The sequence below is a fragment of the Pelophylax lessonae genome (genome assembly GCF_965119305.1).
Source record: "Pelophylax lessonae genome assembly, chromosome: 2".
Classification (NCBI taxonomy): domain Eukaryota; kingdom Metazoa; phylum Chordata; class Amphibia; order Anura; family Ranidae; genus Pelophylax; species Pelophylax lessonae.
This window is the reverse complement of record NC_138769.1, coordinates 122,594,542-122,619,685: the sequence shown is the minus strand read 5'-3', so window position 1 is coordinate 122,619,685 and position 25,144 is coordinate 122,594,542. Positions and strand designations below refer to the sequence as shown.

General features: G+C 43.9%; 1 protein-coding gene across 3 annotated transcripts in view; it reads right to left on the bottom strand.

Moving 5' to 3' along the window:
* Positions 1-25,144, bottom strand: part of GIT1 (GIT ArfGAP 1) — a 280,050-nt gene that overhangs the window by 73,593 nt on the left and 181,313 nt on the right. For all 3 annotated transcript variants that reach the window (XM_082245242.1, XM_082245240.1, XM_082245241.1), the window contains exons 5-8: positions 10,527-10,613; positions 6,736-6,866; positions 4,845-4,939; positions 357-399 (exon numbers count right to left, since the gene is read on the bottom strand). In XM_082245242.1, the coding sequence (XP_082101368.1) occupies positions 357-399; positions 4,845-4,939; positions 6,736-6,866; positions 10,527-10,613 (356 nt within the window). The remainder of the gene's footprint in view (positions 1-356; positions 400-4,844; positions 4,940-6,735; positions 6,867-10,526; positions 10,614-25,144) is intronic.

The following is a 25,144-nucleotide window of genomic DNA, read 5'->3' as shown; positions in this document are numbered from 1 at the left end:
TTATTATTAAAGGGGGTCCTCATTTTAGTGAATCGTTGGTTTAAACCCTCTCCTGAAGTAACATGGAGGGTTAATTACCACTTTTTTTTTACCCCTTTACCTAGCACGGTCGGAACCCCTTTCCATTGTTATCTACAGTATTCTACATTTATTGGGTGTTCAATAAAATACAAGGCAGGTCAAAAAACTATATTACACCTGGAAAGCTATGATGAAAAATTTCACAACAGTTGATGTTTGGAAACATCTGTCATATTGCTATATAAACAGGTGATCAAAAACCGGCATTTCATCTAAAGTGAAGAACCCCTTTAAGAAACTGGTATTAAAGAAAAGAGCAGTACAGATTTAATCACCTGTCAGCCATCTGAGGAATTATATAATGTCCATTTTTATGATCTAAAATAAAGATATAAGAGAACAGTTAATTAACGTGAGAAATTCAAATATATTTTACTCCGATTCATTGCAATGAATTGTAGACATCCCAAAATGGAGGAAGCCATAGTTAATGTAAACCCGTCATGGCAGAAATACAGGTGCTGCCATCACAGAACTCTTTCTGAAATTGCTATTCGACTAGCTGTTATTATTTTACAGGATTCTTATAATGCCAACAGTTTGTGCAGCACTTTACAATGTAGAGGGGGGACAGTACAATTACAGAACAGTTCAATTTAGAAAAAATGGGAGGGCCCTGCTCGTGAAGCTTACAATCTATAGGGAGGGGGAGGTGGTACAAAAAGGTAATAGCTGCAGGGGATGATCTGATGGAGGCGGCTCGGGTACCATTCATAAGGCGGAGGTGGGATAGGCTTCCCTGAATAAGTGAGCTGTTAAACTGGTCCACGGATTTCAATTACAATCCCCTTGCTTAGAGCAGGCAGACAGTTAAGAAAAGTAAGGAATCCAAATCTGTATACCTGCTCAGGGTCAGTATGTCAATTTACTGGAACAAGGGGGTCCGTCAGATCAGATGACTAGTATTGTCAGGACAGTTCAGTAATGGCAGCCTCTATGTTTCTCCTAACAGGCATAAGGTTCACCCCGATCGGTGGATGGCCAGGGCACAATGATCCTCCATCATTTTAAGATATTAAGCGCTAGTGCTTACCATAATTAGATCATCCATTTAATCTGCATGCAACTGTTATCAAAGGCAAGCCTCAATGAATGTGCCCATATTCAAAGCACAAATCGAGAGCGTAAGGATATGGATTTTCTAAACATTTTTAGTGAGTAGCATGAGATAGACACCTTCTGCCCCTCTTTAACCCACACTGTGCACCCCCAGCCCCATCTTCCAAATTTCTTCAACCCATCAAAAGGTGCCCACTCGCTACAAAAACATGCATATTTGATTAATGGAGGTGAAATGCTGCCCTAAGTCCAATTAAAGTGATTCAAAATTGTGTACCATAATGATAAGTACAAAAAAAATGATAAAGATAACAATCAAATAACAAAAAGTGAAGGTTGGAAGTTTCCCAAAATGAAAAGTACAGAAAGTTTGTGCAAAAAAGTCCAACACCAATATAAATGGATCGAGATAAAGGCGATAAAGGTACAGGTGATCATCTGTGAACTTCCAGTCAGTGCATCGATTGTAGAGTACCACGTGTACGTCAAAACACCCACGTGAATATTCTTACCAAAACCAGTGTGAGGAGAAATCAAGATACCTTCATTAGGTTAGCCACGATTCCCAAAGTTGGTCTCTGCTGCTGGATGTTCCGCTGTTTAAAAACCCAAAATAAAAATAGAGCACAAGGCTCATATAGTATAAAATCGCCAAATAGACTTGCATGCAAGAAAGATAAACTCTCAACATCACATCAAAGAACTAAATATGAATCCCACAATCCAATGTGGGAATACGCATGCGTGGTGATATCTCGACTTCTGGATACGCCCGGATTACTGATGACGTCAATTCTGATAAAACACAAGTAGGGCGTAACAGGATGTCATGACATCACCACGCATGTGCATTCCCACATTGCATTGTGGGATTGTTAGCCTGTTCTTTGATGTGATGCTGACATTTTTTTTTATCTGTCTTGCATGCTTTTTTAATAATGTCTATTAGGCGATTTTATACTATATGAGCCTTGTGCTCTTATTTGCTTCTATTTTTGGACTTAAAAACGGAGGAACATCCAGCAGCCGAGACCATCTTTAGAAACCTTGGCTAAACTAATGAAGATATAGTTACACAGGTGTTTCTGGACTTCTTCCTAAATAGAGTCACACTGGCTTTGGTAAGCATATTCACATGTGGATGTTTGAAGAACACGTAGTGTTGTCTCTACACTCGATGCACTGGCTGAAAGTCCACAGATGATCACCTGTATTGATGCCTTCATCTCGATCCATTTATATTGGTGTTGGACTATTTTTGCACAAACTTGCTGTTCTATTCATTTTGATAAACTAGCAACTTTCACTTTTTGTGTTATTTAATTATATTATCTTTATAATTTTTTTTTGCAGTAATCATTATGGTACCTAATTTTGAATCACTTTAATTGTGCTTAGTGCAGCATTTCACCTCCATTGTTTATGTTATGCATTTTATCCTATACATATACTGCTGTAGCTTTTTCACTATTTGTTTAGCATTATTTTAAATCTCACCATTTGCGCAGTATTTTCCCCTTTTTATCTATGCATATTTAATTAAAACTATTGTGCATGTTTATGTGATGGTTGTTTTGCAGATTGATTGCACAGTAAGGTGAGGTTTTATGACCAATATCTTTTTATGAATAGCCTTAGTAAATAGCACCAAGATGGGGTGATATTTGTGGAGTTCAAACTAGGAGATCAATACTTAGATCTATGTTTGTATTACCATAATGAAACAATGAGAATTGGAAATATGGAAACAGAGACCAAATGACAACCACACTGACACAACCAGAAGCAGGTTTGCAGAGACAAGGTCAGGTGGATACAATCAAACTATAAAGTACAGAGGGAGAATTAGAACTGGGTTTTAAGTGTATGGACCTGCATAGTAAACGGTACACTATGCCACCAATGAAATTGTGCAAGCACTGCAAGACCGCCATCAATGAAGATGTGGCTAGATTGCACTTGTGAACTGGACAGGAAGCTGGAAGCCATTTTATTGTAAATGAAATGTGTCACTGTCAACAGTATTACATGTAAACTGATTGGTGCCTCCTCAAGTGGCCTGGCCCCCATGCTATGACCTATTTTGGCTATGCAGAAATCTGCCATTGTTTTCAAGTCTTCTTTCACAAAGTTGCTGCAGAGTGCGAGAATGTAGCATAGTAACATAGTAGTTAAGGTTGAATAAAGACAATAATCCATCCAGTTCAACCTGTGTCGGTGTCTGTAAGTGACGATATTCTCCATATCCCTGTATATTGTGTTTTTTGAGGTGCATGTCCAAGAGTCTTTTTAAAAGTATCAGTACTCCCCGCTGATACCACCAGTTGTGGAAGAGAATTCCACATTCTTACAGCTCTGACAGTGAAAAACCCCCTACGCAGCTTAAGGTTAAACTTCTTCTCCTCCAATCTCATTGTGTGGCCATGTGTCCTCTTACACTCCCTGAGACTGAATCGTTTTTTTTCCTATGCTACGATTACCATTGAGGTAATTGTAAATTGCTATCATGTCCCCTCTCAGGCGTCTCTTCTCCCGTGAGAATAAATCTAGCGCTTGTAGTTGCTCCTTGTCACTAAGATCCTCCAATAACCTAATTAGATTCATTGCCCTTCTTTGGACTCTCTCCAGCACATCCCTTTTAAAGGATTAGTGACCAGAACTGGACAGAATACTCCAGATGTGGCTGGACCAGAGTTTTGTAAAATGATTATAGTTTTATCTCTGGAGTTTATCCCCTTTTTTATGCATGCTAATATTCTGCCGGCTTTGGCAGCTGCAGCTTGACATTGCAAGCTATTGCTCAGTCTGTCTTCCACTAGGACCCCCAGATCTTTCTCCATCCTTGATTCCCCCAGGTTTCCCCCCTAGCGAGTAGTTTGAGTTTATGTTTTTAGCCCCAAGTGCATCACCTTACATTTCTCCACATTAAACCTCATTTGCCATGTAGTTGCCGACTCCGTTATTTTGTTCAGGTCATTCTGTAAGATTTCTATATCCCGGTGTGAAGTTTTTACCCTGCCTATTTTTGTGTCGTTCACGAAAACTGAGATAGAGCTATTAATCCCATCCTCTATATCATTTATGAATACATTAAACAGAATTAGCCCCAAGACAGAACCTTGGGGTACCCCACCTACCACTCCAGACCAGTCTGAATACACATTATTTATCACCACCCTTTGGGCACGCCCCTGTAAGCAGTTTTCTATCCAAGAACAAACCTTATGGTCAATGCCTGCAGACCTTAACTTTTGGATTAGGCGTTTATGGGGAACTGTATCGAATGCCTTTGCAAAATACAGATACACCACATCCATAGGCCTCCCCCTATCTAGATCGCAGCTCACCTCCTTCTAGAATATGTTAATAGATTGGTCTGGCAGGAACGTCCCATTACAAGGTTTATTTATGCTTTAACTAAAGATTGCATGGATGCACAAAGTTCGGCCAGTAAAAACTGGATGGAATCCTAGAACCCACAGATTATGTCTGAATACCTTTTATGCTGCTACAGGTCCAAATGTTACAATTTTTTTTGCTAGCATGAAAAAAAAAATTGGTATTTTCACTTATCTAATTCTGAACACGCTTTCTCCCCATTAACTTGAAATGAATGTTTCTAACAGTAGTAGTAGAAAATATAGTAAACTTTGCAAAAGACAGTTTGTCGCCAGTATCCTTAGCCAGCTGTGCAGTGTTCTCACCTGGTTTTCTCCCACAGAGGTAGAAGGCTAGTCTGTCTGTCAGCTCATATTGGCACTCCACCAATCTGTCTGCCAAATCATGGTGTCCCGCCTGCCTGTAAAATGCAAATGTATAGGCATAAAATCACAGCAATGACCCATAATATAATTTAGTATGCAGCATTTTATTCTGGTATTTAGACAGAAGTATTACTGTATATACCTTAACAAGCATAATGTACCAAGTTTGAATATGATTCGCCTCACATATTTTTAATTTCTTTGTTAGATTAGGAAGCTAATTAGAATACTTGTACGCTCATAAACCTAGCAGACAAGACTATGCTACTACTGCTGAATCCTGGTCCCTTTTGTTTGGCAAAGCTACATCACTTCCAGGAAAGTTTTCAAATGCGTCTCCCCTCCACACCTACACATTGCCATTAACCAACAGGCTGTCCTACTACTCAAAAGTAATTTAAAGGGGAAGACAACCATTAAACGTTCAGGAGCAAGCAAGCTTCAACACTACAGGGGCAGTCAAGCTTAGACATGACAGGACCAAATAAGATTTGACACTACCAGAAGTATAGGAGCTCTGTTCATTAAAATGACCTGTGATATGACCATGCCAGCAGGGTTTCAGAGGCTGTTGCAGAAGCATGTGCACCTCTGGGTGCTAGCACATTACACTTGACAGGGTTTCTTTTATGTTTAGCCAAAGAACTCTTTAAATGCATATTTCAGTTTATAAAACAAATTCAATCTTTGGAATGCATGGAATGCTGAGCAAATTAAGCTGTAAAGATAACGATGTTAAAGTAAACATGAGAAGACCCATGTGTTATGGATATATAGACATTAGGTGCATTTGACATTAGATGTTCTAAAGCTATGAAAGCGAGCCAGAAAATTTAGTTTGCTAGAGTGCAAGAAAACATCATGATCAGTGTGGTATTTCTGTTGCTAAACTTACAGTAAATAACACAGTGGTTTAGGGGTTAGCAAATCTGCCTGGCAGCACTAGGGTTGTTGGTTCAAACATGAATTAAGGACCTTGGTCTGTAAACTACCTAAAGCAGGGACTGATGTGAATTTATACAGTATATATACACAAGCGCTGCGTAAGTGGTTGGCCGTATATAAATACCCATAATATTCAAGATATAAGACACCTTTAAGTAAGCAAGAAGAGTGAAAAACTAGCATTGGGTCAACTGTGGGTTTGGGAGCTCCTATAAACAAAAACATATCCCAAATCTGCATCCTGGCTTCGATCTTAAATGGGAAGTAAACTTCCATAAGTAACCTTTACCTATATGTAAGCCTGTAATAAGGCTTACCTATGGGTAGTGTAAATATTCCCTAAATGTGCACCGTTTAGGAGATATTTACTGGGCATGCAGCCAGTGACATCAAAGGAACGGCCACCCTGTGGCGTAATCAGCAGCTCCCGGGCGTATGTGCGGGAGTGACGGCATCACGGTTTTGACCAGTCACAGAGCCGGAGTCCGCAAACCCGGAAGCAAGACGGTGGAAGATGGGCGCCCCTGCAGCGCTGACATCTCAGTGCTGAAACAGCTTTGTTTTAAGGTAAGTTGTGCTAGTATGCGATGTATGCTAGCACATTATGCCTTTACTTTGCAGGGTAAGAAGAAAAAAAAAAGCCCATCGGTTTTCAATACCTTTAATCTATTACTAGTAGAAGAAGGTAGAAACCTCTATCAGGTTTTATTTGCTGCCTGTAATCCAATTACAGACATTCCTTCCTTTTGCACAGACAGCAATAAAAACCGACAGGGGTTACAGCTGTTACCCTTCCAAAACAGAAAACGGTTTGTCTGAAGTTCCACTTTAGGCTACACTACATAAAGTACTATAGAAAACTGTTTTAAAGTGATCCATTTCATACCTGCCATAGTCAATGGGTGTTCTACCATTCACATCTGGGGCCCCAGGATCAGCTCCATATACTACCAGAAGCTCAGCCTGTAGGATTTGTCCAGCTTTAGCGGCAACATGCAGAGGGGTGGTACCTTTTTCCTGCAAATACAAAAAGTGTTACTAAAGATGGAACTGTTAGTACATTCTTAAGGAATCCAGACAGAGAGTCAGGTGATTACATCCATTCTGTGTCCTACATGACTGTACATATACACCAACTCGCCAACACCTTTCAGACCATAGTCACTTAGGCCAACATTGAAAATACATTTGTAAACATTAAAAATTCAAGATGTAGCTACTGTCACTTGCTAGGAATAATTAACAATACAAAAATGTAGATACACATTAGCTGACACTCTACCAATCCATTTGTTTCGCCTGAATGACTAAAGGGCACTCGCAAAGCAGTATTACGTGACAATTTTAAAGGGATTAAAGTATCAGGCACATTACTAAAAATAAAATCTTGTACAATCGCTACACTACACCTCTTTTTTTTTCTTAAACTACACCCCTTTTACCATAAATCAGTACCAGGATTGTCTGTGCACTCCTCTGCCCTTCCGTTAACCATTGCCCAAACAAAAAACAAATCTAGGACTTGTGCAGGCTGTGCTTAGAGACCGATCACGCAGGTAAATCTGACCAGCTGATGCCAATAGCCAGCTTTTCGGTGAAATACAAAAACCAGTCAGGAATGCCAAAATTTCGAACTGACCGCTGAAGTGTACTACACCCTGCACTTGCCCTTACCAGTGGCTGAAAATTCAAATCATATTCACTCTTTCACAAAATTTCTCATGTTTACATTTTTATAAAACATATGGCTCAATCCACTGCTGAAATAATTGCCAACAGCTTTTCACCATATGCTGAGAACACATTCTAACATTAAAAATGTTTCTGCATCTACAACAATTTTGAAATAGAACAGCTTGTTATAGGTGCAAAACTCAGTCTGAGGAAGTCAATGTACTAATTATAGGACCTTCCTGGGAAAATACATTTTCTGTAGACAATATACAAATGAGTTGGAGGCAGTAAGTCTGAAAATCTGCCAAAAAAAGTTAACAGGTAGATTTTTTTTAAGAAAGATTTTTTAGTGCTTAAAAAATAAAAATTCCTATTACAGTTGTCAGAATGAAACATTATAAATAAATAAAAATGCTTATCAATGTCAAAATGGCCATAGTGCCTGGGACCTTTCTCCATGAGCACTGGCACAGATTAAAGTGTATCTAAACCCAAGAACAAAATATATTGCAGCTCAGCAGTCATTAGTTTCAGTGGCTACGCTAGTTTGTTTCAGGCTAGATGTTTATTTATTTTCATCTAGAAATCATGCCTACCCTCCTCCTCTCTATTGTATCCATAGAAGCAGCCGCCACAGTTGTCCTACAGGACTGGACTTCAAACATGTTTGTCTTTGTGGCCATGTGTCCTCTTACACTCCCTGAGACTGAATCGTTTTTTTTCCTATGCTACGATTACCATTGAGGTAATTGTAAATTGCTATCATGTCCCCTCTCAGGCGTCTCTTCTCCCGTGAGAATAAATCTAGCGCTTGTAGTTGCTCCTTGTCACTAAGATCCTCCAATAACCTAATTAGATTCATTGCCCTTCTTTGGACTCTCTCCAGCACATCCCTTTTAAAGGATTAGTGACCAGAACTGGACAGAATACTCCAGATGTGGCTGGACCAGAGTTTTGTAAAATGATTATAGTTTTATCTCTGGAGTTTATCCCCTTTTTTATGCATGCTAATATTCTGCCGGCTTTGGCAGCTGCAGCTTGACATTGCAAGCTATTGCTCAGTCTGTCTTCCACTAGGACCCCCAGATCTTTCTCCATCCTTGATTCCCCCAGGTTTCCCCCCTAGCGAGTAGTTTGAGTTTATGTTTTTAGCCCCAAGTGCATCACCTTACATTTCTCCACATTAAACCTCATTTGCCATGTAGTTGCCGACTCCGTTATTTTGTTCAGGTCATTCTGTAAGATTTCTATATCCCGGTGTGAAGTTTTTACCCTGCCTATTTTTGTGTCGTTCACGAAAACTGAGATAGAGCTATTAATCCCATCCTCTATATCATTTATGAATACATTAAACAGAATTAGCCCCAAATCAGTACCAGGATTGTCTGTGCACTCCTCTGCCCTTCCGTTAACCATTGCCCAAACAAAAAACAAATCTAGGACTTGTGCAGGCTGTGCTTAGAGACCGATCACGCAGGTAAATCTGACCAGCTGATGCCAATAGCCAGCTTTTCGGTGAAATACAAAAACCAGTCAGGAATGCCCTGTTTGTCTTTGTTTATCTCCATTACATGGAGGACTGATGGGACTATGAATTAATTCTGTACATGCAGTACTTTGCACCACCTTCCTATGTGCTGTCTAAAGCTGGCCATAGATGGATTGAAATTTGGTCAGTTCAGCATGGATCAGCTGAATTTTGATTCAAGTGGCCGTCCCTGGTCGATCGTTCGATCAACTTCTGTCGAACAGGAAAGTTGGAAAATTCTTCTAGATCAGCAGCTGCCTCCGTTGATTAGTGTATTCTGACAGCACAGAGTATAATGTCCCAGAGGGGAAGATTCCTTCATCCACTTTACTTGTAGGTATGGAGGAAATGTTTGTTTTTTTTTTTTTCATTTAGACTGCTGGCTGATCAAAAAAAAAAATATCATCTATGGCTAGTTTGAGGCGAGCTGTGAAGCTGAACATGGCACTCCTTCTGCCTCCAGGGCCATCTGACAACACAGCTAGCAAGAAGACAGCTGCTTTGACAAATGGCATTTCTCTTCATCTCCAAGCACTTGCTTGCCTGGAACATTTTAGTTGACAAGTCCCCTGCATTGCTTGCGAGATGCTTCTCTAGGGTAAGTACCTGGAGACAGAAGAAAAGTGCCATCTGTCAGAACACCCATCGAATTGCTAGCTGCGTGGACTGCTAAACTGTGAGGCTCCATTCACCGATTGGTGTCTTGGATCGCAGGCAGAATCACCCACGATTCTGCTCGCGATCCGAATCACTGAAAATCGTGGGACACCCGTGCGATCCCTGTGACTTGCAATGGCACCCCAAATGCGGCGCAATTTTGCTGCGATTGTCACCCGATGAAGAATGGGGTGCCTGTCGTCCAATAGAAGTGCTTTTTTGGGGGTGACAGGCGTCCCACGATTCTGTTTGCACAATTTTACTGCGATTCATCGGGCGACAATTGCGGCAAAATCGTGCTGTGTTTGGGATGCCATTGCAAGTCACGGAAATCACACGGGCATCCGCGAGTTGCAATGATTCGAGATCGTGGGTAAAGTCACGGGGATTCTGCCCGCGATCCGAGATGCCAATATGTGAACTGAGCCTAATACATTACACTTTTATTTTTTACATTTAGATACGCTTTAATAAATGAAAACATAACACATAACACAAAAATGAAACATCTCTGCAAATGAACACTTCCAACAAGTGTGCATGTTACTGCTTCCTTATAAATAACCTATGCTGCCTAGTTATCAGAAGTGTTACGAGTCAGTTGCACAAGGCATCAAATTTAATAGCAGGCCATGAATGGGCAGCTAAACTATAGTGTGGATTGTAAAACACGGTCTAATGTGAAACTAAGCAGGTCACAGAGAAGGAGCAATAATCACAATATCTCTAACTGCATACTAAGGGTCAGACAATAAATAGAACTTCGAATATCAGAAAAATGCAGTGAGATTACACAGTAATATGAGAGCAATGATTACCGGGTGGAAGAAATTGGCTTGTGCCCCAAGAGACAGCAGACGTAAGCAGGTTTCCAGGTTCCCCGTCCTCACGCTGGAGTGGAGTTGCTATAATCAGCAAAAAAGAAAGACAACAAAGATACAAGATCAGGGCTAGCCCAGCTGTATAAATCTCCCCTACAGGGAATCCTCTTTGTCTGCATTACATCATCGCTGCACTGAACTCATGACCTAACAATAGTTCATAAGGAAACCCTGAAAGAAACACCCTTTTATAGAAAAAGTTACTATAATATTTACAAGCTGAAGTGCAAAAGTACAAAATATCTGTATTAAAAAATAGACATTTTTCACTAAATTGAAAGTGCAAAAGAAGTTGCCCCGGCGCTACCTCTAAGTGACACCTTGTCATTTTAAAATATATGTGCCATAGTGTGAATGATTGGGAAAACAGTGAATAAAGTTAAATATAAATAAATAGTGCACATATAAAATTGAATAATCCTTTTGTGAACAAGGATATTTCTTTGTGACCACTGTGAGAAGGTGCTCGTGTGCAAGTTTCAAATAAATAAATAAATGAGCTGAAAAGATAGTGATGAAATTTTTATTCCAATCAATAAATAGATTAAATGGATTCAGTGCAATAAATAAATAAATTAAATGAATTTAGTGCAACAAAAGACAAATAAATAGTGCCACTGGGTAGTGTGCCAGTGTGAAATTATAATATTGCTTGTAGAAGGTGCCAGTGAGGCAAGTGAAAGGAAGAAAATCCCACTGTGAGAAAAAAACAATGAATGAAGGTTGCATACACTAGCGTGGCCACTAGATGTCGCAACTACAATACGACCTGTTTGGTAGTATTTGCTGGATTAGGTGAGCACAGTCATGAGGGTTCCTTCTCCACGGCGAACAGGTATTGGCAGTTGATGTCATGTAACATAAGACAAAGGGGACCCCATTTGTGCAGTAAAATAAGCGGCAGTAGAAAAAAGCATAGACACTCACGGTGTAGGCTGATAGCGATCAGTTGCGGTCTCCCGGGAAGCTTCCGCGTTCCATGGTCAGATGCTGTTGAAACCGGAAGTGACGTATGACGCAATGGACCCGCCCTACGCGTTTCGTCAGACGTCTGCTGGAGCGGCATCACCATAGCGCACTCCCGGTTCTTAAATAGCCCGCCCATTTCATAGCGACCAATCGGCTGGGGCCGCCGCCATATTGGTGCTTGCTATATGATGCCTAACGGAGGCCATCTTATTCCTCCCTGCAATGTCGGCTAATAGCATTTAAGGGCGGCTACTATTTCATCATTTCACATCAGCCTCACCGATAGCAAAGAACAAAAACAAAAAACACCAAAAACTTTATTTAATTGTCCATAAAATTGCTTAAAAAGAGTTAAAAAAATATTTGTGAAAAACGTCTTGCTCCCAAGGGAAAAAAAGGGAGGAGCAAGACGTTTTTCACAAATATTTTTTTAACTCTTTTTAAGCAATTTTATGGACAATTAAATAAAGTTTTTGGTGTTTTTTGTTTTTGTTCTTTGCTATCGGTGAGGCTGATGTGAAATGATGAAATAGTAGCCGCCCTTAAATGTTATTAGCCGACATTGCAGGGAGGAATAAGATGGCCTCCGTTAGGCATCATATAGCGAGCACCAATATGGCGGCGGCCCCAGCCGATTGGTCGCTATGAAATGGGCGGGCTATTTAAGAACCGGGAGTGCGCTATGGTGACCAGCAGACGTCCTCTGATGAAACGCGTAGGGCGGGTCCATTGCGTCATACGTCACTTCCGGTTTCAACAGCATCTGACCGTGGAACGCGGAAGCTTCCCGGGAGACCGCAACTGATCGCTATCAGCCTACACCGTGAGTGTGTCTATGCTTTTTTTCTACTGCCGCTTATTTTACTGCACAAATGGGGTCCCCTTTGTCTTATGTTACATGACATCAACTGCCAATACCTGTTCGCCGTGGAGAAGGAACCCTCATGACTGTGCTCACCTAATCCAGCAAATACTACCAAACAGGTCGTATTGTAGTTGCGACACCTAGTGGCCACGCTAGTGTATGCAACCTTCATTCATTGTTTTTTCTCACAGTGGGATTTTCTTCCTTTCACTTGCCTCACTGGCACCTTCTACAAGCAATATTATAATTTCACACTGGCACACTACCCAGTGGCACTATTTATTTGTCTTTTATTGCACTAAATTCATTTAATTTATTTATTGCACTGAATCCATTTAATCTATTTATTGATTGGAATAAAAATTTCATCACTATCTTTTCAGCTCATTTATTTATTTATTTGAAACTTGCACACGAGCACCTTCTCACAGTGGTCACAAAGAAATATCCTTGTTCACAAAAGGATTATTCAATTTTATATGTGCACTATTTATTTATATTTAATTTTATTCATTGTTTTCCCAATCATTCACACTATGGCACATATATTTTAAAGTGACAAGGTGTCACTTAGAGGTAGCGCCGGGGCAACTTCTTTTGCACTTTCAATTATCTTAACCCCTCTGGGTTTTGTTGCTGGCAGCTTACACCTGTCTATTATATATTATCTACACACTTCTATAGCGCTGGTCACCCTTGTCTTTCTATTATTTTTCACTAAATATAACCTTTCAGTCTGTTGTGGTCCACAAAGTTGTAGCATTAAAGAAGTTATGATTGACTGAATCTCAGTCTTCTTGGCATAATTGGAAAGACGTTAGATTCATGTATGCATCTATCTTTAATAGCTGTCATTGCTGACTTTCTTTTTTGTTTTTTAAGCTCATTTACGTCTGACTACTGTGATTCGGCCTGCCGGCACCATCCAGCTTAAGAAGCTTTAAATAAAGCTTTAAAATAAAAGTAGTCGGTTGGAGAATTGTTGCCCCAACAGTGACTGTATACAAACAGAAGCAGTTACTGCTCAGGTATTTCTACAGCCATTGACACCAGCTGTCAAAATGCAACAGTCAGCAGAAAAGATGTGTCCACCCATGCAGGGGGAATAAAGTGATTTCTCCTATTCAATTTATGTCCAGCTTAACAAGTTTAAGACACTGGACGTGCTACACACCCCCCACCCCCAAAAAAAGTAATTATAGCACACAGGACGTGTGTAGAATCTCCAGTCCTTCTGTCCTGTTGCAGGGGACCAGGGACCCCCCCCCTGGAAACTTTCATCTCTAATTAATCAAAGCCAGAGTTGCGTGTACACAGAGAAGCTCTGGCAGCTGCTGCTGTCAAAAAACTATCTGACAAAAACTATCTGTCACTATTCAGACAGGAAATAGAAAGATACAAAGTGATATTTACTTTTGTATCTAATCTGTTTCATTCATCTGCAGATCAAACAAATGAACTTCGTTCGGCAGATGACGTCATTTACATCAACTTGACAAGTAAAAAAGTTTTTTTTTGTAATAAAACGTTCCTCTGTTTAACCACTTATCAGCCTTTAGTTTACTGTAATCTGTCATTATTACGTCCTTATTCTCCTCCAATCAACGGTTATCCCCGGCTGATTTTTTTTGGAAATTTTAATTAACCATGAATATTTAAGCTTTATTTGTTGTTTTTATTTCATTTGTCCATTCATTTTTTTATTTTTTTACACATTTAACACATTTACACAATTAAAAAAATAGGACAAAATTGAAATTAAAAAAAAAAAACCAACACTTTAATTTGTGAATTACTCTGCAATGCTTGTACCACAATAATAATTTTAGTGCCATTTCAAACAGGACAAATTACAGAATAAAATGTACACTATTTTTAAACTAACAATGGTCAAAAAATGGGAAAGTACATTTTGTTACATGTGGGTTTAATGTGAACCCAGACTAAACAAAAAAAACAAAAAAAAAAAAACAAAAAAAAAAAACCTTTTGCAAGACAATATCAAGAAAAGAAAGCCTCCATTAAATTTGAAAATCTCTCTGTGTGCTACTAAGCAATCTCAGATGCTCAAGGTGCTTATTATCAACCTCTGCCACCTCAGAAAAGATCTAAAATCTTACAGGCATCACTTTTTTTTGGACCTTCTACAGCCAACTTTTCTATAAGAAATAGCCTTACCGATAAAAAAAAAAACAAAAACAAAAAAACAAACAATGGCATGCAATAAAAACATAGAAATGTAAATACATTACACAGCTCAGTATTCAAGTAAGTATGTGACATAAAGATAGGATATGAATTTATAATCACAATATACATAGCATTGCTGGATCCATTAGATACATCACATAATCTGTATATTAATAAATATTCAGGTGTATTTAAAAAAATTAGATCATCAAAAAGTTATTTAATTCAGTAATTCAATTCAAAAAGTGAAACTCCTATTTTATATAGATGCGTTACACAGAGTGATAGATTTTAAGCATTTCTTTCTTTTCATTTTGAGGATTATGGCTTAAAGCTAGTGAAAACCCAGAATTCAGTATCTCAGAAAATTAGAATACTACATAAGACCAATAAAAAAAAAAAAAAAACGGAATTTTTGTAAAATCTTACCTGTAAAATTCCTTTCTCTGAGTCCTCCGACAGTCGCCGCCTCTTCATATTCGTCACATATGGGGTATTAGACTTTGCTCCGAAGGAGTAGCTAGGCAACAGAATATGTTAACAATAAAGCTTTAACATATCCCACCCTCAAGGGGTGGTCCCCTCAGTCAATACCCTCCTACTTCCTGCAACCATATCTCAGTTTTAGTGGAATAGCAGTAGAGTATACATTCAAACCCCAAAAGAGGGGCGGGGGCGGCGACTGTCGGAGGACTCAGAGAAAGGAATTTTACAGGTAAGATTTTACAAAAATTCCGTTTTCTCTTACGTCCTCCGACAGTCGCCGCCTCTTCATATTCGTCACATATGGGGACGTCCCAAAGCAGTGCAAACATGAGGGGTGGGAAACGCATCCGCGCCGAAAGGCAACGCAGTCTCCACATCAAAGAAAGGAACCTTACCAAAGGAAGGAAACCAGCTGGGCAACAGCAAAAATAAGTGCTCAACAGGAGCAACAACCCAGGAAAAGACAAAAAACCAGGGGATACAAAACTTATCCCAACAGCCAGGAGTCCCCAACAAGGGACCCTAGGGAACAGCCGCACTAAGAACCTTGCGGCCAAAGGAAGCATCCGCCGATGCCTGAACATCTACTTTGTAGAATTTTGTGAAAGTGTGTACGGTCGACCAAGTCGCCGCCTTACACACCTGGGCTACAGAAGCCCCATGACGACAGGCCCAAGACGTACTCAGAGATCTAGTAGAGTGCGCCTTCACAGGCACAGGGGGAACCTTCCCCTGCAAGGCATAGGCCTGTTCAATGGTCTGCCTGATCCATTTGGCAATGGTAGAGGCGGAAGCCGCCATGCCCTTCCGAGGACCCTCTGGAAGAACAAACAAGGAGTCCGTCTTTCGAAAAGACTCAGTCGATTTAAGGTAAACCCTAATCGCCCGAACAACATCCAGAGAATGCAATCTCACCTCCTTTGGATGTTTAGGCTTCGTGCACAACGAAGGCAAAACAATATCCTCGTTAAGATGGAATTCCGAAACTCGTTTCGGCAGAAAAGAAGGATTAGGTCGCAAGACCACCTTATCCAAATGAACAACCAGGTACGGAGACTTGCAGGACAAAGCCGCCAGTTCCGACACTCTGCGAGCCGAAGTGATCGCCACCAAAAAGGCGACCTTTTTGGACAACATAGACAACGAGATCTCCCTGATCTGTTCAAAAGGAGCACGTTGTAACACAGATAGGACTAGATTCAAGTCCCAAGGGGGCAAAGGATCCCTCCTAGGAGGAACCAGATGCCGCACACCCTGAATAAAAGTGCCAACCAAGGAGTTGGAAGCCACGGGACGTTGAAACAGAACGGCCAGCGCAGACACCTGACCCTTTATCGTAGCCAGCGCCAAACGCTGATCGACACCCGTCTGAAGGAAAGACAGCACACGGGAAACCGAGTACGTGCGGGGTGAAAACCCCCTGGACTCACACCAGGCAAAATAGGCCTTCCAAGTACGGTAATAAACCTTTCCCGAGGAAGACTTCCTCGCGTTGATCAAGGTATGAACAACCTCTGGAGAGAGACCCTTCTCCTTCAGGACCTCGGTCTCAACAGCCAGGCCGTCAAAGCCAGCGACTGTAAAGCAGGATGGTAAATCGGTCCTTGAGACAGTAGATCGTCCCGAAGAGGCAGACGCCAGGGGGCGTCGACCGCCAGATTCACGAGGTCTGCGTACCAGGACCGGCGAGGCCAGTCCGGAGCCACAAGAATCACCGTGCTGCGTTCCGAGTGTAACCTGCGAAGGAACCGGGACAGCAACTGAATCGGTGGAAACGCGTACATCAGCCTGTACTGATGCCACGGGGCCACTAACGCGTCCGACGCGTCTGCCCGAGGGTCGCGCATCCTTGCCACGAACCTCTTCACCTTGTAGTTGAGGCGAGACGCGAACAGGTCCACATCTGGAAGACCCCACTTCGCGCACAACATCTGGAAGACAGCCGGATGGAGAGACCATTCCCCCTGATCCAGGGTCTGGCGACTCAGATAGTCCGCCTGCCAGTTCTCCACTCCCGGAATGTGAACCGCCGTTATCGCCGGGACATGAGTCTCGGCCCAAGACAGAATGTCGGCCACTTCTCGAGCCGCTCGGGCACTCCTGGTGCCCCCTTGGTGGTTGATGTAGGCCACCGCCGTGGCATTGTCCGTCTGCACCCGAACCGGGCAGCCCTGCAGCCGGTCCGTCCAGCGATGAAGACAGAGCCTTATCGCACGCAATTCCAGAATGTTGATCGGGAGGGAAGACTCCCCCTCCGACCAGGTCCCCTGGGCGGACAGAACGCCCAGAACACCACCCCAGCCCGACAGGCTGGCATCCGTGGTGATTATCGTCCACGAGATCGGACGAAACGACTTGCCCCAGGACACCAACGGGGACTGGAGCCACCACAGAAGGCTTTCCCTGGTGCGATGACTCAACGAGATCTGAAGATCCAGAGATTGAGGTCGCCCGTCCCACTTGGCCAAGATCTCCGCCTGGAGACCCCGCGTGTGAAACTGCGCGAAAGGAATCGCCTCGAAAGCCGAGACCATCAATCCCAGACATCTCATACACGTCCGCAGAGACGAGTTCGGAACGTCCCTGAGGGACCTGACGTCCTCCTGAAGAGTCCTGAGTTTGTCTTCCGGCAGGAAGACCTTCGCCTGCACCGAGTCCAGTATCATTCCCAGATAGGGAAGACGAACCGACGGACTCAGTGTCGACTTTGGAACATTTATCGTCCAACCGAACTCCTGCAGAGTTTGCATCGTGACAGACAGGTCCTTCTCCAGACCCTGACTGGTCGCAGACCGAATCAGAATGTCGTCCAGATACCCCAGGACAGAAATGCCCTGGGCCCTCAATAATGCCAGAACCGGTGCAAGCACCTTGGTGAAGACCCGCGGAGCCGAGGCGAGCCCAAAGGGCAATGCCACGAACTGGTAGTGATCCTCCGCAATGGCAAATCGAAGGTATCTCTGATGACCCTCGAATATGGGGATGTGAAGATACGCATCCTTCAAATCGATGGAGGCCATGAATTCCCCCGGAACCAGGGCAGCCACCACCGAGCGCAGGGATTCCATGCGGAACTTGCGAACCCGCACAGAGCGGTTCAGAGCTTTCAAGTCCAGAATTGGACGAACCTTGCCCTCCTTTCTGGGCACGGTGAACAGATTGGAATAAAACCCCCGAAATCTGTCCCGATGAGGCACCGGAACCACCACTCCCTGAGCCCTCAGGTCCCGCACCGCCAGGTGCAGATCCCGCAGGCGCTCTGGAGACAGTTGTAGATTTGAGGGAAAAAATCTGCTCTCTGGCCGAGAGAGAAACTCGATCTTGTAACCAGATCGAACGATTTCCAGAACCCATCTGTCCCGCACACGGGCCAACCAGGGCTGAAGAAAACCGAGCAAGCGTCCCCCCACCCCAAAACTGGGTGAGGGCGCCCCTTCAGGCCGAACTGTTATGGGCCGCAGGTCCGGATTGGCCGGACTTCTGTTTCCCAGACCAGGGTTTCTTCTGAGAGCCCTGGCCTTTGAACGGTTTGCGTCCTGCAAACGTAGCGTCTGCTTAATGGAAGCAATCAACTCATCCATGATTGCAAGCTCTTCAGGCGAGCCAGGGGGAGAATTATCAACCCCCTCAACCTCAGCCTCTACCTCAGACCCCACTAGATCAAGAGAGGAGCGGGACCCCGATAGGGGGGTCCCTGCCAGAACAGCCCCATCACCTTCACCCTCAGAATCGGAGGACAGAGTAACTCTGGGCCGTTTAGTAGATTGAGCAGCCACCAGCATTTGCACCTGGGCAGCAAGGCCAGCCACAATAGTGGCTAAATCCCCCCCTGGGGGGGAAACAGCGGTCCCCTGGCTTTCCACCAATACTGTGGGAAACTTGCCCTCCTGAGAATCCATTGCCCCTGTACGCCAGACAACCAAGGGTTAACTGCCCCCTTTCAGCAAGCGCGGTAAGCGCAGCCCACCGCACACACTCAGGCACAATGAGACCCCCACAGGGAATATACAGACTGAATACAGGCAATGGACAACAGGAATAGAAGGATAAAACCTGAGGAGACCCCGCTGCTGCTGCTGCCTCGACCGGTGTTCCAGGAAAAAGGAAGTGATGCTGCCAGGGCGCTCTATGTAAGCCTATGGAGGCTACAAGAAAATGGCCGCCGTGCATGTAAACCATGCGGCCGGAGCGGGCGCCGGTAAAATGGCGTCGTTTGGCGCCGAAACCGCCGCTCCACAGTGCATAAAAACACACACAAATTCATCCCATTATATGGATACATGTTAGATCGCCGCAGCGATCGCTGTATATGCCCCAACATGCCATTAAAAACATGCCCCACAGCACACAGCTTCCCACACTGCCCAGCCTGACACACACAGTGTCATACAGCTCCCCCCCCCCCCCTTGCAGCCCACAGCATGCAGCCGAGAGATAGGGAGACAAGCAGTGTGATTTAAAGGCAGGTTACACAGTCCCAGACTGAGACCCCCCCCAGACAGACAGGTCCCCACATAGACACACTTACCTCATATGGCGTGGGGAACCCGCACAGGCGAACAAGCCGCTGCACATGAGGCAGGGAGAGTCGCAATTCAAGACGCACACAATGGCGGTTAAGAAACCGCACAGCGTCCGGTGAGGTAGCCACCTCACCAAACATCCCTGCACCGAACAGGGATGGGTCGTTCACCGTGCCAGGAGCGTTACCTGCCTGAACGCTCGATGGCAGACTGGGAAGCCACCGACCCACGACCTGCGATCAGGGGGATCAGCCCGAGACCCAGTCCGCATGATCCTCTTCGTCCGAAGAACTAACTAATGCTGACAAAAACAACAGCTAAGTAAAGGTAGAGAAAAAACTCAAATAAAATATTAAAAAGAAGAAAGAGTCTGGGACAGAAAGTCCCAGCACAGAGAGAGCCAGCCACTCCTGACAAGCTAGACATTAAAACTGAGATATGGTTGCAGGAAGTAGGAGGGTATTGACTGAGGGGACCACCCCTTGAGGGTGGGATATGTTAAAGCTTTATTGTTAACATATTCTGTTGCCTAGCTACTCCTTCGGAGCAAAGTCTAATACCCCATATGTGACGAATATGAAGAGGCGGCGACTGTCGGAGGACGTAAGAGAAAAAAGGATTTTAAATAATACAGAAACGTTGGCTTACTGAAAAGTAAAGCCCCGTACACACGTACCGATTGTCGGCCGTAAATATTCGGCCGACGACCGATCGGCCGATTGTAGGCTTGTTAGTATGATGCTTCCGACAGCCGACAGCGCACTTTCGGCCGAAAAGAATCGTCGTGCAAGCATTAAAATTTTTGTTGGCCAACACCAGAACGGCCGATTGTTGGCCGAATTCTGTACTGACTGGCGAACAATCATCAGATTTGCAAGACTGGGCATGCTCAGAGAAGAAAAAACACAGGGAAAATGAACCATCACATGACATCACTTCTGCAGTCGGCGGACAAAATTTGTGTGCAGTCTTTTGCACTTTTCAGCGGACAGGACATCCCTGGACAAAAGACGGCCGATCTCTCGGCCGACGATCGGTACGTGTGTACGAGGCATTAGTCTACGTGCGGTATAGTATGCACTAAGCCAATACTTGGTTGGGGCTCCTTTTGCATGAAATACTGCATTAATGCAGTATAGCATGGAGGCCATCAGCCTGTGGCACTGCTGAGGTGTTATGGAAGCCCAGGTTACTTAGATAGCAGCCTTCAGCTCATTGGCATTGTTGGGTCTGGTATCTCATCTTCCTCTTGACAATACCCCAGATTCTCTATGGGGTTTAGGTCATTCGAGTTTGCTGGCCAATCAAGCATAGCGATACCATGAACATTAAACCAGGTATTGGTACTTTTGGCAGTGTGGGCCGGTGCCAAGTCCTGCTGGAAAATGAAATCAACCTCTCCATAAAGCTGGTCAGCAGAGGGAAGCATTAAGTGCTCTAGAATTTCCTGGTAGAGGGCTGCGCTGACTTTGGACTTGATAAAACACAGTGGACCAACACCAGCAGATGACAGCATGTCCGCTGGCTGGCCTGAGTCCTGAACAAAGCTGAAATCGGCTTTGATTGGGTCGTTCACTTGAATGTAGTAATCCAGAAGTGACATCACAATGTTGCTACCGATTTTCTCGGCAGCCAATGGCGCCAGTTTTAAAAAAAATCCACAATATTCAAAAATGCCTACCTTGGTGTTTTGAATACTTTCAAGTGCAGAGTAAGAGTTTGGGGTCTTTTCGACCCCAGATCTCTCCATAAAGAGTACCTGTCACTACCTAGTAATGTCACAAGGGATGTTTACATTCCTTGTAACAGCAATAAAAGTGATGAGGAATTTTTTTTTAAAAGGGAATTAAAAGGGAAAGTGTAAAAATAAAAAAAAAATCTGAAAAAAATACGCAAGTCGCGCCGGCAAATGTAAACAATGCTCAAACCACACGAGGTATCGCCGCAATCGCAGAGTGAGAACAATAATTCTAGCTCAAGACCTCCTCTGTAACTCTAAACAGGTAACCGCCTATGGAGATTTTTAAGTACCGTAGTTTGTCACCATTCCACGAGTGCGCGCAATTTTAAAGTGCGACATGTTCGGGATCTATTTGCTCAGCGTAGCATCATCTTTCACATTATACAAAAAAACTGGGCTAACTTTACTCTTTTTTTTTGTTGTTTACAACCTCTAACTCCTGTAAACAAAGGGATAGAGGATAGCTCACACCTCCTTAAGCCTCTCTCCTCCTCTCTGCTGCTATCTGTACTCCTGCTGGCAACCCAGAAAGCTGTGTGGGCACCTGTGTCCTTGAAGTCAACTGTTGGTAGGATGCAGCCGAGTGGCCCGCACCACATTCTGGGTTGCAGACAGGAATACAGAATGCAGAGAGGAGGAGAGAACCAGGAGGAGGTGCAGGCTGTCCTCTCTCCCTCCTGCCTGTGTACAGGAATTAACACAGAGTGTCTTGTGTTAAACCAGTCAGTTTTTTGTCCTTTTGGGCCAGTTCTTGTCCAGGTCAAACAAGCAAATTGCTCGGTTCCAAGGTGAGAACTATACTGCATATCCTACTAACCAAGCCACCAATATTTTTTCTCTAGAACTATGGAGATACATTTTTCATGTGCAAACAATTAGCTTCCTCAACAAGACACCTAATACATATAGGACAGCATACTATTTTATGTAATCAGACAAGAGTCTAGTAGGTTAGATGAACAATATATCACAGTATCATTGTACTGTTGATGGATGGAGGGCCCAAGAAAAGGGAAGTCATTATCTCTCTGATTATGTCTTATACAGTCTTGTCATCCAGAGCAGAATTAATCCTTTCCATTTATTGAAAACCGGAGAGAGACTGCATTTAACAACATGACTATTATTAGATGTGTTAAAACGGCTGAAATGAGACTGCAAGCTGTTAAACTGAGTTTTTAAAGTGACTTTGTGGCCAGACTATGAACATTAATAACACAGTAGTCAATGAACTTAAAGTGTTACTAAACTCGCAACAGTAAAATCAGTCTGTATATACAGTAAATTATGCTTGGTATACTCACTGTGGAACCTATGTGATTAACAAGCTACTACAAGCTTTAACCAGTGCTAGGCTGACACTGACAGAAGTCACAAGACTGCTATATACTGCTGATAAAAAAAGGGATTTTTGACTTACCCTAAAATCCATTTCTTAGATATTCATTGACGGACACAGCTCCTGATCTTCATCACCATAGAATTATACTGCCTCCTACAGGAGTAGGACACTAGGCAGAAAAAGAATCTGGCTACGTCTATTGGCAGTCCCAGGGGGGTATACTCCCTCTCTCTGCAATAGTTACTCAGTTTTGTTACAAGCACTGTCATAAGAATTACATCTCCACAGAGGGGTGGGTGCTGTGTCCATCAATGATCATCAGAGAAATGGATTTTAAGCTCAGTCAAAAATCACATTTTCTCTTTCGTTCATTGACGGACGCAGCTCCTCATCGTCATGACCATTGGGATGTCCAAAAGCAATGTTAAACATGAGGGGTGGGAACAGCAAATACAATTCCCAAGGCTAAACAGTAGCCAACCAGGCAACAGGTGCTCAACCAAAAACAACCGGAGCCCAACTTTAAAAAAACAATACACCCTCAAAAGAGGATCAGGACCCCTGAACAGCACTCTGCAAAACCTTGCGGCCAAAAGAGGCATCCGCAGATGCAAACACATCCACTTTATAGAACTGCATCACTGATGCCTAATGGCGGAAGGCCCAGGAGGCACTAAGTGACCGAGTAGAGTGCGCCTTGACAGGGAAAGGAGGAATCTGACCCCTGATGGAATTGGGCCTGAATAACTGTCTGATCCATCTCGAAATGGTCGCAGAGGAAGTGGACAACCCTTTCTGAGGCCCATCCGTGAGCACAAATAGAGAGACTGACTTCCTAAAAGAATCTGTAGCTGGCAGGTACACCATAATTGCAGACCACATCCAAGGCATGCCATGCAAGGCAATTTCCTTTGGATGTTTAGGCCTGGGACACAGGGAAAGCAACACAATGTCTTCATTCAAATGAAAATCAGTAACAACATTTGGGAGAAACGACAGACCGGGGCGAAGAACCGACAGGATAATGCCGACAGTTTCGACACCCTGCGCGCAGAGGGGATAGCCACCTTCTAAACAGTGTAAGCAAGGGAATCTCCCGAAGATTCTCAAAGGGAGGCTTCTGGAGGACCGAAAGCACCAAATTGAAGTCCCAAGGCGGCAAAGGAGACCGCACTGGAGGAAACAAATGTTGGACCCCCTGAAGATAGGTACGCACCAGGGAATGTGTGGCCAAGGGTCATTGGAAGAAGGCCGCCAAAGCCAACACCTGGCCCTTGATGGCACTCAAGGCCATTTTCTGTTCAACGTCCTGTTGAAGGAAGATCAAGATCTGAGCCACCAAGAAGGAGCGAGGATGAAGCTCAAGAGACTCACACTACGCAATGTATGTCTTCCACGTACGATGGTAGATCTTCCTAGAAGTAGATTGCCTAGCTTTTAACAGCATTGGAATTACCGATTCAGAAAAACCTCTATCAATCGGCACCTGGCGTTCAACAGCCAAGCCATCAAAGCCTGCGACTGTAAAGCAGGATGGAAGATTGGTCCTTGGGACAGCAGATCCTCCCTGAGAGGAAGCTTCCAAGGAACAGCGGCGAAAAGCTGCACCAGATCGGCGTACAAAGCCCGGCGAGGCAAGTCTGGAGCCACTAATATGACCGGATCCCTTCTTCCTCGATCCTGCGTAGAAGTCTTGGCAGAAGCTTGAGAGTCGGGATGGCGTAAATCAGACAATACTGACCCCCCGGGCTCACCAGCGCACCTGCGGCGTCCGCCAGAGGATCCCATGACCGAGCCACAAACCTCTGCACCTTTCTGTTGAGCCGAGACGCCAACAGATCCACCTTGGGGATTCCCCACCGGAGACACAACTGATGAAACACCTCTGGATGAAGGGACCACTCCCACTGGTCCAACACCTGCCGACTGAGGTAATCCGCCTGTCAGTTCTCCACCCCGGAAATGTGTGCGGCGGAGAGGGCTGGAACTAACCGTTCTGCCCACCTTTGATTGCCGGCTACCTCCAGAGCCGCCAGGACACTTTTTGTGCCCCCTTGGTGATTGACATAAGCCAAGGCCATGGCATTGTTCAATTGAATGCGCACTGGACATCCCAGAAGATGATCCTTTTAATTGTCCAGGCACAGTCTAATCACTCAAGAGTTCCAAGACGTTGATCGGTAGTCTGGATTCTTCCAGTGTTCAGATCCACTGAGCAGTATTTTCTGCAGAGGACGCCTCCCCAGCCGGATGGGCTGGCATCCATGGTGACCACTGTCCAATATAAGGGGAGGAAGGATTTGCCCAGCTGAAGCGCCGGAGAGTAAAGCCACCATATCAGGGAAACCTTCATTCCGGCTCAGCCGGATCCAATTGTTCAGAGACTGCAGAGTTTTGTCCCATTTGGCCAGAATCTCCCTTTGCAGGCACCTCATATGG